We start from the raw sequence: 13,264 nt of genomic DNA, 5'->3' as shown, positions 1-13,264 counted from the left end.
CCACTCCCCCATACATAGCACGCCAGGATCACATGATAGTCACTCCTATGGAGCCATGCATGAACTGAACCTATAAAGGGGCAGCTATTCTCCGTTGCTGCCATCACTCAGGCTGCTGTTTGTGCAGAGATTTCTCGGCCATGGGAAGGGAGTAAAGAAGAGACAAACTTCCACTTGTGTGAGGATCCCTTAGTTTCAGCAGCAGACAAGTTCGCCTCGGTTTCAAGGCTCCTCCCTCTCGCTGGAGAGGAGGGCAGCGGGGAGCCTGGAAACAGCCCCGATGAGTTGAAGGATTGATACAAATGTATCAGAGTGAGTTCCGCTCTTGTGCTGACTGCAGCCGCAGAGGAGAGCAGCTCCGGAGGTACCCAGGCAGGCGGCGGGCACACAGCTCCTCCGAGGCTTCATGCTGCACCCACACAACTCCCATGGCAAGGGATCCTGGCAGCAGCATGGCACAGCGGGGCGCCCATAAACTTTGCAGTCTGCTGGCGCTGCTGCTGTGTGCCAGCCTGGCAGTGCAGGCGCAGTATAATGGAGAGAAGGGCATCTCCATCCCGGACCACGGATACTGCCAGCCCATCTCCATCCCCCTCTGCACGGATATTGCCTACAACCAGACCATCATGCCCAATCTGCTGGGGCACACCAACCAGGAGGATGCGGGGCTGGAGGTGCACCAGTTCTACCCCCTGGTGAAGGTCCAGTGCTCCCCAGAGCTGAAGTTCTTCCTGTGCTCCATGTATGCCCCCGTGTGCACTGTGCTGGAGCAAGCGCTGCCCCCATGTAGGTCCCTATGTGAGAGGGCAAGGCAGGGCTGCGAGGCGCTCATGAATAAATTCGGCTTCCAGTGGCCTGAGAGCCTGAGATGTGAGAAGTTCCCAGTGAATGGGGCAGGGGAGCTGTGTGTGGGGCAGAACACCTCAGACAAGGGCACCCCGACGCCAGCCGTGCCCATCCTATGGACCAGCAACCCCAACATCAGATCCTCCCACAGGGACAAATTCTCCTGCCCCAGGGCACTCAAGGTACCAGCTTATGTCAACTACCACTTTTTGGGGGAGAAGGACTGTGGTGCCCCTTGTGAAGCTGGCAAGGTTCATGGGCTGATGTATTTTGCGCCAGAGGAATTGCGCTTTTCCCGCATATGGATCGGGATCTGGTCAGTACTTTGTTGCGCCTCCACCCTCTTCACAGTCCTCACCTACCTGGTGGACATGAAGCGCTTCAGCTACCCAGAAAGACCCATCATCTTCCTCTCTGGGTGCTACACCATGGTGGCTATCGCCTACATTGCTGGTTTCCTCCTAGAAGACAAAGTGGTGTGCAACGAGAGGTTCTCGGAGGATGGCTACAAGACGGTGGTCCAAGGCACCAAGAAAGAGGCCTGCACCTTCCTCTTCATGATGCTTTACTTCTTCAGCATGGCCAGTTCCATCTGGTGGGTCATACTCTCTCTCACTTGGTTTTTAGCAGCTGGCATGAAATGGGGACACGAAGCCATAGAAGCCAATTCTCAATACTTCCACTTGGCAGCTTGGGCAGTGCCAGCTATCAAAACCATCACCATCTTGGCCGTGGGACAAGTGGACGGGGATATTCTCAGCGGCGTGTGCTTTGTTGGAATAAACAACGTGGATGCCCTGCGTGGATTTGTCTTGGCCCCACTTTTTGTTTACTTATTCATTGGCACTTCCTTTCTCCTGGCTGGTTTTGTGTCCCTTTTTCGGATCAGAACCATTATGAAACATGATGGCACCAAAACTGAGAAGCTGGAGAAGCTCATGGTGAGGATAGGGATCTTCAGTGTCCTCTACACTGTTCCGGCCACCATTGTCATCGCTTGTTATTTTTACGAACAGGCTTTTAGGGAACAGTGGGAAAAAAGTTGGGTGAGCCAAAATTGCAAGACCTATGCTGTGCAGTGCCCCAATCCCATCCATCCGCCCATGACGCCGGATTTTACCGTCTTCATGATCAAATATCTCATGACCTTAATTGTAGGGATAACCTCGGGTTTTTGGATTTGGTCTGGCAAAACTCTTAACTCTTGGAGAAAGTTTTATACGAGACTCACCAACAGCAAACAAGGAGAAACAACAGTGTGACCCCCCTGGTGCCATCTTCTCCTTCCTTCTCTGACTTGTGTACACTGTATATGTTTTCTTGTAAATAACAAACCTGTAACATTTTGTAAGTATATTTTGTATTTAAATGACAACAGATCATACCTTTTTTTAATGTAGGATGTTCTAACTATTGCTTAGGGGATCTAAGGCTGCTGGGTTTCGAAATAGAAAAACATTTTTTTCTTGTCTCTTTCAAAGCCATCAACTTGGAGAAAATATGAAAAAAATAACAATATGCTTTATTTTTGTGGGGCGGGTGGAGGGTTGGGTCTAAGAATAAGAACTTTGATAGCACTTGTAAGCAGCTTCTTATCTAGCTTAATAAGATACCTCTCTGCCTCAGCTCACTATCCCCCCCCCCCCCCCCCCTCACCAGTTAAAAGACCTTTGGCCTTCTTTAGACCAATTTTTTTTTATTTTATTTTTTTGCATCAGTAACAAGTAGCAATCCCGACTATGGCCATTAAAGCTGGAAATGACAATGAAAGCTGGTTGAATGTATTTTTTTTTATTTTTTTTTTTTTAATGCAGATACACTTTCAAAGACCCTTTTATAATGTTTTTTTTGTAACATTTTCAGCCACTTATTTTGCAACATAAGTGGTAATAGACCAACCTGCATGTTTCTACATTGAACAACTTTGTCAATTGTTTTCAACATTAAAAGAAAACAAAAGTTGGGAACCAGATTTTCTTGTGGGGTAAATCTCCATATAAGCACTTGTGTTCTGGATCAGTCCAACCAAAAAAAAGGCTTCTTCCCTATTGATTCATTCACTGCAGTCTGGAAGTTGAGCCTTTTGTTGAATGCACTCTTTAGACCCGCCTTTGTTAACCTTGTCAACCCCTGCTAAAAATCTGCTTGGAAGATTGACTTAACTAGATAATTGCCAGTGCAGACCTAATTAATTGTGCAGGGGGGGGGGGGAGTCTGTGGAGCCAGATAACAATGGCCTAAAATAATGTATTATGTAGACGTCTCCCTTCCTGCAAAGCTGTGTGATAATTGCAACAGGGTGTGGAGCAAATTTGCCACGGAATGAATGCAATTTTGCTTTGTTTGTGGTTAAAAGCTCGTAATGTGCGCTTTAAAATCGGCTGAAACTATACAAAGCAGCCAGTAAGTCAACAGAATACTTTTTTTCCTCCTCTAAAATAAGCTAAATGATTATTTTTTTTGTTGCTATTTTCTAACACAAAACTGGGGGTGATTCATCATTTCTATATGTGCTTTCTTTAATAAAATTGCTTCAGGATGATAATGTTCAACTTTCTGACTTTATTTCCAGACAGGTCTTTTTTATTTTTTTATTTATCACAAAGAGCTGATGTCGTGCTGTATTGGTCTCCAAAATTTCAATAAGTAACTCTGATTTTTTATTTATTTTTTATTTTTTTTTATTTTTACTATCCTATTTGTATGTTTTCATGTTGCCCTGAACGAAAATGCAATGTGTTTTTGTTTTTCTCTTTCTTATTTTCTTATAGTATTTTTTTTTTGTTTGCTTTCGAAAGATCATTTATATTTATAGAGAAATAGTTTATATATATAAATATATACATATATCATTTTTAATTTCTTTGCAATAAATACAGAATCAAGGACTGGTTCTTCTAAGTGCATTTTATTTCTCATTTGACGCTTTCATTGAGCCTAAGTGATTTCTGAGAAATGTGGCAGATTTGGTCATGTTTAGGTGGTGTGTCTGAAATAGTTGAGATTTTCTTTAAAAATTGCATATCTTCTCATAGTAGAAGAAATACACTGCTCCCTCTCTTATTTTACTGGTGACAATAAAATAGACCCCCCACTCCCTAAAAATATAATAATAACAACAATAATAACATTTTATATATATAAATATTTTATTACATATATATATATATATATATATATATATATATATATATATATATATATATATATATATATATATATATAAAACACTATTTGGGTTATGTATTCACATGTTATATGTGACCGATGTTTCTTCATATTATTGTTAGAATAACATACCTTATAATATTAATATGTACATATGTGTAAAACACCTAATAATATTAACAATAGTAATAACATTCTTAATATTAATATATTAATATTATAAGGTTAAATAGTTTTATATATATATATATATATATATATATATATATATATATATATATATATTAGCAATAATATGAATAAACATGAGCCACATATATGAATACATAAACCAAATAGTATATTAAAAAAAAAGTTTCCACAACACTGTACTGACTCATATATATATATATATATATATATACATATATATATATATATATACATATATATATATATATACATATATATATATATATATATATATATATAAATAAAAAATAAGATTGCATAGTAGCAAAATAAATATGTTACAATAGTAAATAAATAATATGTAAATATTCTTTATTTACTATTATATATAACAGATTTATTTTGATACTATATAACCTTGTATTTTAGTTATATATATATATATATATATATATATATATATACTGGTATATATATATTTATATTTATGTTATTTATATTGTGGTTGCCACCAAGTATTTGTTTTTCGCTCTTATTTTTTTCTATCATGAACTTAACATTTTATTTTACTTTAATGGAAAAAAAATAGAATGAAACTGTAATTCACACGTTATCTTATTTTAGTGACTCAGTTCTGAGTAATTCTGACATCCTGCACCCAGAACTCTGCCCTGTGTGACTTATACTCTATGTCTGTCACTTTTGTCATGGGTGTACATGGCGTCTTTTAGTCACCAGATCTGTCTGGACTTAGTGGCCCACCATGGCCAGGAGGGAGTAATGCCCCCCAGACTAATGGGATTTTCAGGAGACCTGAATCTCGACAGAGCAGTTAAGTGTCCATCATAGCACGGAATATAATAAATTATGCTAGTGATTCTTTTCGATGTGTAACTGTCAGTTTCTACTGAGTTCCTCATCCTGTGCCCAAGGCTTTACAAATCGGAGTAGTTGACAGCTTGTCCTCCATGTATTATGTGCAGTATGGTGGAAACTTTACATACACTACACATAAGTATCCAAAACTCTTTATTAATCTTCATGTTTTACAAAAATGTTATATTTATTTCAAACATTTCTAAAACTTTATTTTATACCTTTTTAAATTTACTTGTAAACTTTTTGAATTACCGTACATTTACAACCGGACGGTTCCAGGGATCACAATGGCACCATATAGTCTATGATTATTCTAAAATGTATCCAGTTTTTACAAAATTCCATAAGAAAATACATTTAATTAAGATACAAATAACTTAATGCAGTTACAGTTCTATTTTATATTTTTATTGATTTCATTATAAAATCACAAGGTGACAGTGGAGTATATTATGTATGTACTAGAATGTATTATTGTGTCATTATTGGAGACATGGTTGTAGCAGTTCTTCCGTGGAAGTTCTGGTAAGCACAACAACTGTTTGCTGCATTCTTAGAATTCATGTTATGAATTTTCGCCATATCACAAATGTGTTGCATTTTTTATTTCAAGTTGTTGTTTTTTTAAATCTCAGAATAAGTCAAAAATTTTAAAAAAGTGATATTCACCTCCCCGATCCCCCATTGGTCCCATTCCGAAGCCGCCTGGTTCCCCGCCGGTCTCTACTTCCTGGTACATGAATGATGGGCCGTCTCATGGACATGTGACTGTATTGGGTCATGGCATCAGTGGTGTTCAGTAATGTTACTTTTATTTGTTTTTAACCCATTTTAGACCCTTTTTAAAAAAAAAATATATATATATATATATATATATATATATATATATATATATATATAATATAATAAAATAATAACTCGCCAGACAACACCTTTAAGGCTGTGTTCACACATCAGTATTTTTAATCAGTATTTGTAGGCCAAAACCAGGAGTGTCTCCAAAACACAGAACAGGCAAAATTTTTCAATTATAGCTTTTTTCCATAATTTCCACTCCTGGTTTTGGCCTACAAATACTGATGAAAATTACTGACGTGTGACTAAGGCCTTATAAAATATTATGTGACAGACATAAATACTGGTTTTTAAAGCCCAAATATTAAAATATCCATTGTCCATAGAAGCTGGACATAGACCTAGTGTAAAGCCAGCTCTAGGGGGGAGACATTCCGTCTTCCTTTTGTGCCAATGGAGAGAATTTTGCCAATTTTTCACGTGTAGGAAAAGGGCCTTGAATGATATTTTAAGGGTTTTTCCACTTTCAGGGTCTCTCCTTTAACATGAAAATAATAAAATCAGATGATACGTACCCTACCGGGGTCCAACGCCAACTCTCCGCCGCTCCTAGTGTTTCGGCTGCAGCGGTCACAACACAGCTGCAGCCAATCAGAGTGCTCAGTGACTTGTGATGTCTACATCAGCAGCGCCGCTAAGCTAAGTGATTGGCTGCAGCGGTGATGTGACATCACCGCTGCAACCAAAAGACACTGAAGCAGCGGAGGAGAGCTGGCGTTGGACCAGGGGAGGGCAAATGAGACCATTAAAGCAGGCAGGGTTGAATAACAAATAAAAAAAATTCCGGCTGATTCTTAATTAAAGTATTTAAAAAACTTTTCTTCCGTATCATAAAAATGGCCTCTCACAGTAATTCCATACTTGATTTCATTTCCCACGCGTTTCAGACTATGAAAAAGTTCTCAATTATGATTTTTTTCTTTTTCAGTCTGAAACGCATCAGAAATTACATCATTCTTGGATTTACTGCGAAAGGCAATTTTTACGATACGGAAGAAAAGTTTTTTTTAAAACATTTTAAGTAAGAATCGTCTGGAAATGTTTTTATTTGTTAAGCAATCTTTGGCCACGAGGGGCAGGAGTGGAATTTCTGTGCTCAAAATAATTCAAAGCCTGAACTAAGGTGAGCTGGACTGTATCTACTTTTAAAGGGTCCAATTTATCTAACACAAAAGAAAAATACAGCAAACAGTCTCAATAGAAAATTTTCAACTGTTTTGTGTATACAGTTCCTCTGCTGAGCAATGTGTCTCCATGGATGCAAACAAATTATTATATTATTCCACTCATAGAAAGTTAAAGAGAATAAAATATTTACAGAACACACAGGGTTTCTTTATACTCTGTAACCGTGGAGAAACAAAGGTCTGCATAGGAGCTGCGTGCATAAAACGGGAGGATATTTTTAATGCCGAATTTTTGTTATTGTGCCTTTTTTTTAGATTCTAAATACATTGACGCAATTAAACCCAAAGGTTAATTAAGCTTTCAAATACTTTCTATAGAGGACACATACTTTCTATATACTGTAACGCGTCCTCCGGAAATAAGGTCTCGATGCAGCCAGTTATATAAGAGGTAGACATAGAAGACCCAGGTCATACATACATCATACATCCATACATGGATGGATTTATTGGCCCAATGTAAAGATCAATCGCGACTAATTGGAGCCCATGGGACTAGATATTGACTGTTTCTTGTGTTCACTGTGGGCCAAGAAAATTCATTTTTCGACATTCCGAGACCCCCCGCTGTGCTGCCAGAGGCATTAGTACGGCGGGGAGCTGTGAACTTCAATAGGTGCCCTTGAGACATCTTATACGGTTGGTTTTGGCTATATTGACACTAAGCGTAGAGGATGTGTAGGACGTATGTGATCTTGGTGCCGACATCAAATGTAAATGTAGACTCCCAATCACTCGATGGAAGCCTATGGAGAATGCTTTATTTTAGCATCCTTTGGACTGGTATATGACTATACAGCTTTATTATTACCATCAACTATGCTTTATTTATGGAGAAGTATCCGTCTTTGAACATTTGGAGCCTATGGGCCTCCAAACATGGAGTTGTCCACCATGGACAACATCTCCAAGGAGTTTGTATGTTCTCCCCATGTTTGCGTGGGTTTCCTCTGGATTCTCCTGTTCCGTCTCACACTCCAAAGACCTACTAATAGGGAATTAAGGGTCTGATACATCAAGACCGGTCTTGTTCACACGCTGGTCTTGATGAGGAGGTTTGCTGGAATCAGACGCTCATAATTTATAAAGAGGAACATCAGATGAGTGCCACGCACCTTGCCACAAATCCTACTCCAGTCCTTGCTATAGTAAGATTCGTGGTGTAGCGAAAGCTGCCGCTGATGGTGAACTTGATAAGCAGCAGTCTCCATGCCCCTGGTTCCGGCAGAGCTGGTTGACAATGGGGTGAGAATACCAAAAATTGCAAAATTTTAGCACAGACTTGAATGGAACCCAAAATTTTACGCCTTTTCAAAGCTTTTTACGCCAGAATACTTTGATGAATTGGCCCTTAGATTGTGAGACCAAATGAGCACAGTGATCAAAATGTTTGCGGTATAAGCGAGTTAAATTAAATTGGTGGAACAACCCCTTTAAAAGGGTTCTCTGACACAATAGCAATGGTAGAGGTCCCGTGGGTTAATCCTTTGCCAATTAAAAGAAAGACCAATTTTAAGGGTACAGAAATAAAACCTACCACAAATTTGAGGCTTAGCGAACACATTCTTAGAGGAAGTAAAAAAAATAGCGCCATACCTGCCCAACTGGACGACTGTGATATTGCAGCTCAGCTCACCTTCTTTTTAATGGAGCTGCAGCACCAGACTCAAACCCTGTACAGATCTGGCGTTGATTTTAGAACAAAGCAGCCATGTTTTATTAATGGATCAGTAGGGCATTGGGAAACTATAGCGGCGTGCATGCTGTCATTATGAGATAAGGGTCCGAATATTGACTGGGCGGTAAATGTGGTTTGTAAAAGGAATACAGAAAGCCACTTTGATATTTATTTTCATGGGTGGTTAAACCCTCTTGTGTTGACCAAAGAGTTGTGGACCCTGGCAGCATTTGGGCCGTACATACTTATCTACATAGTAAGGCCTGCCGGTACTGATACTCTGACTGGTCCTGGTGCTGTGTGTGAACAAGGCTTGATTCTGTTACTGTACTGAGTACTGAGCTTGGATCTGTAAAAGTTAGAGTTTTGATAGAAAACAAATCCTGTGCAATATTTAGACCATACAAACTCGACTGTCTAATCACAGTGCCTCGTGATGGCTGGCAAATGTGCTGCTAAACAAGTCAAAATTAAGCACCAAAATAAGCAAAATTTTGGCAAATTTCAGGCAGACATCCAGATGCCAACACATTAGTAAACTCAATGCAAGAGTAAGGTTTGAACTCAAAGCAATTTAGCACTAAAATAGGCAAATTTTTGGCACATTTCTGGCAGAGATCCAGATGCCAACTTATTAGTAAACTCAATGCAAAATTTAACACCAAAGTAGTCAAAATTTTGGCAAAATTTTCGCAGAGATCTAGATGCCAGCACATTAGTGAACTCAATGTAAAATGAAGGTTTAAACTTGATGCCAAATTACGCACCAAGAAAGGCAAAATGTTGGCAAATTTTTCGCAAAGATCTAGATTCCAGCACATTAATAACTGTGCTTCATGTGCCCATATTGTAGATAGCACAGTGTTGCCCACGTGCTTGATGGTAAATGTGGTGCAGATTTGTACATGTCACTTGTCTAAAACACATAAATAGGTTTAAACTCGATGCAAAATTAAACATCAGAATAGGCAACATTCTGGCAAATTTTTCACCAACATTTAGATGTCACCACATTAGTAAACATGATGCAAAATTAAGGTCTAAGCTCGATGCAAGATTAAGCACCAAAATTGGCAAAATTTGGCAAATATATCGCAAATATCCAAATGCCAATACACCTGTATGCAACGAGACTGCGCCCACTAATCGGCTTCTGCCCAGGAGTATGTATATTGCATACGTCATCATCATTCCAGGCTCAGAAATCGGCAAATCCTCGCAGCGCATGGTGCGTGCACTGGGGCCATTCAAAAGTCTGCAGTCATACCGAGTGTCTGCAGACTATTCATTTTAGACCGGACAACCCCTATAAGAAGCTGCTGATTGTCAAATGTTTTGGTCACATTTTTTGGCTTTTAGTTTCCTGTGCCTTAATACTGGCTAATGTAAAGGGCAAACATGCCTGAAATAACCATCAATTGGAGACATGGCAGAAAGTAAGAATTGGCAGGGTCCAATTTGCCCACCAGAGGACAATTCTGTGGGACTATTCTTTGAAACAATATTGGGTAAAAAACAGTTATGTTTTACCAATGTCATAAAATATATCAGCGATAATGAAGCTGAAAATGATTGGGCATGTTGCATTTCAACATGTCCAATCCTTTGGATAAGCCACCTAGAGGTGATTCTTCATCTCTCTCCTGTACACTCAGCCGCACTGAGATTGCATGTGGGTGGTGAGAGTTCAATAGGACAGATATTAGAAATGTATAGCCTCCTTAAAGGGATAATATAATCAGTAAATGGCCTACCTTTCAAATCAGATTCTTTTGTTAAATGTATATTTTTTTTAAATTTGCAATGCTTTTTTATTTTCATATCACAATCTTTATTAAAAAACAAAATTATTAATCTTGCTATCTTAAAACTGGTTACTTTGTCTTTTTTAGATTAATACTTTCTGACTTTTCAGGAGAGTTTTCAGCAGGCTCCTTATCATCAGTGGCAGAGTTAAAATGATATGTAACGACACATTACACAGCTGATCCACCAATCACAATAGGCGATGTCACAGCTGACCCTTCACAATGACCTTTGCACACGCTCATTAGATGCTTCAGTACAAAAGATAGGGTCTGTTCATTGTGGCTAATGTGCATGTGAATTTCCTGAAAACAACAGGAAGTTAGAGCAGAAACAAATCCCAGTGGACCTGTGTTAGAATTGCAAGATTTTTAATACAGATTATGACATGTAAACAAAAGAAAATTTCCAATAAAAAAACCCAAAACGTTAAACACAAAACTCTTATTTAAACAATAGGTCGTTTTTGTAATGATAGCTTCCCTTTAAACAACCTGGTCAGGTGTGACTCTTATCTTTTGATGTCTACAGGTACGTAGTGGCTGAAATATGTGCGAGGAGTGGCACATAAGTGATGGTTCCTGCAGTGTTCATAGGTGATATTGAGGTCTTTTAGCAGTTGGATCTTCTTCAAAAGGCTTCTGGGGGACACCACACATTAAAGGACAGCCGGACTAGTGGAGGAGAGTCGCAAGTTTTTAATTTTTCATTGGGTGTTACAAGTAATTATCGAATAGCGCCACTGATTCTGGGACATAATGTCATTATTAGCATTGTTATTCAGAAGTGTATTAAGTCGAGGAAACCTCTGTAGCATTTTACTGAAGCCTGGAATGAGAAGAATGACCGGAATGAAGAAATTATAAGATACATTACTTCTGTTTCCATGAATGCCTCTTTGTTCTGTGACATTTAAATTGATTTATGGCCTCGCATGAACTTTTGGTTCTCAAAGTTTTCTGATGGTGCCACCCGAAAAAAAGGTTCTCCACTTATATTTTATTTCAAGAGGTTTTTCACTTTGGCCATTTTTCTTTTTTCTTTTTTTGTTAAAAAATAAGCGTATTGCAGGAATCTCACTGATGGGACCTCCGGTGATCGGCCAGGAGCTTCAGTGTGACTACTATCTCCATAATAGGCAAAATAGTATAATGGTTTGTAGTAATAGTACCGCAGTTCTCAACTCCCAATTATCGGATTTTGGGGCAGGAAAGAGTCAAAGTGAGATTTTTTTTTTACAAAAGTAGTAAGCAAGAAATAAAGCCCAAAAAATCAGTGCCAAAAAATGAAAGGGGTCTTTAAAGAGTTAAAGGAACACTAAACAGTGCAATTAACACAGGGTAAAATTATTTTAAAAAATCTATACACCTCATGGGAGGTGCCCAATAAGCATTCTCCTATTTGCTGAGCTTAGATTTAACCATTCTCTATCTGAGAGGCTGCTTGCTACAGAAGAAACCTGACCACGTTTTTTCTTTTCTGCAATATATACTGGAAAAGGGAACTTGATGGCAGCGTTTTTGCTATTAAACTATTGACATAATATAACAGTGCTGATTGATATCTTTATTAGTGTGATGTTAAGTCACTTCTCACAGACAAGCCATGAGGTAGGGTAGTCAAGGAGTCTGAGGTCAATAGCCAGGAGTGTACATCAAACAGAGGGAAGAGACAAAGGCGTAGACAGATAACAGTCCGAGGTCAGAATACCAGGAGAATAGTGGATCAGAGCAAAAGGGATTATAGAAACGGGTAGTCAATAGGAAAGTCCAGGGTCTGGCAACAAAGTATCAGAAAGTTAAAATGCTGAGAACAAGGCACAGACAAACAAGCCACTCTGACCTGAAAGCTACGAGTGGCAGCTATCTGGGCCAGACAGCTCAGTTAAGTAGCTAAGCAATCACTGGAACAGGGAACACCTGAAGAGAGCTCAGCACCTCCCAGACTCAGATTGGATGGCTAAGTTGTCAACAAAAACAAAGACAGCTCAGCATTTCCCTGCACCAGACTGGATGACCGAGCTGTCAATCACTGCACAGACAGCTCAGCACGCCCCGGGCACCAAAATGGAAAATGGAGCAGTAAATCACTACTTCCTAAGACACACTGAGGGGTGAAATGATTACATTACCCACTCCTTCAAGGGGGGGCACTGGAACCCCAGGTTTTCAAGCAAACTTCAGATGGAAGCCTCTGACTAACCGCTCGGCCTTCACATCTCGAGCTGAGACCCAGGATCTCTCCTCATGTTCGGTTCCCCTCCAGTGTATCAGGTACTGTAAGGAATTTCCGACCCTACGAGAGTCCACAACTCTGCACCTCATACTCTAAACTGTAATCAACAGCAACCAGAGGAGGCAGGGACGAGGGCAACACCACCAATGGGACGAACTCCTTCAACAGGGTTCTATCGAAGATGCGGAGAGATGGGGGAAGCTTCAACCAAAAGGCCAACGGATTGACCACTTTCAGAATTTCATAGGGACCAATGAACTTTGAATCCAACTTCACCAATAGTACCTGAAGTTTACTGTTTCTGAATGACAGCCAAACCTATCCCCAACCTTAAAAATTCGACCCAACAACCATCTATCAGCCTTCGGTTTTTGGCAAATCTGAGTGGTCCCAATATTCTTTTGAACATCCCTTCAGACATCCCCAAGTCTCTGTATGG

The 13,264-nt window shown here is 39.4% G+C and overlaps 1 protein-coding gene across 1 annotated transcript; it reads left to right on the top strand.

Annotated features, from left to right (window-relative positions):
* The first annotated feature begins 216 nt into the window (after positions 1-216).
* Positions 217-2,805, top strand: FZD1 (frizzled class receptor 1). Its single transcript, XM_077268216.1, has one exon. The coding sequence runs from the start codon at positions 303-305 to the stop codon at positions 2,106-2,108; it is 1,806 nt and encodes a 601-aa protein (XP_077124331.1). The 5' UTR covers positions 217-302; the 3' UTR covers positions 2,109-2,805.
* Positions 2,806-13,264: the final 10,459 nt, after the last annotated feature.

The sequence above is a fragment of the Ranitomeya variabilis genome, chromosome 6, assembly GCF_051348905.1.
Source record: "Ranitomeya variabilis isolate aRanVar5 chromosome 6, aRanVar5.hap1, whole genome shotgun sequence".
NCBI lineage: Eukaryota > Metazoa > Chordata > Amphibia > Anura > Dendrobatidae > Ranitomeya > Ranitomeya variabilis.
This window is presented reverse-complemented; position numbering and strand designations above follow the sequence as displayed.

Bases quoted from the DNA above. Each gene is read 5' to 3' on its own strand.
- FZD1 (XM_077268216.1), top strand. From the start codon at position 303: ATGTATCAGAGTGAGTTCCGCTCTTGTGCTGACTGCAGCCGCAGAGGA.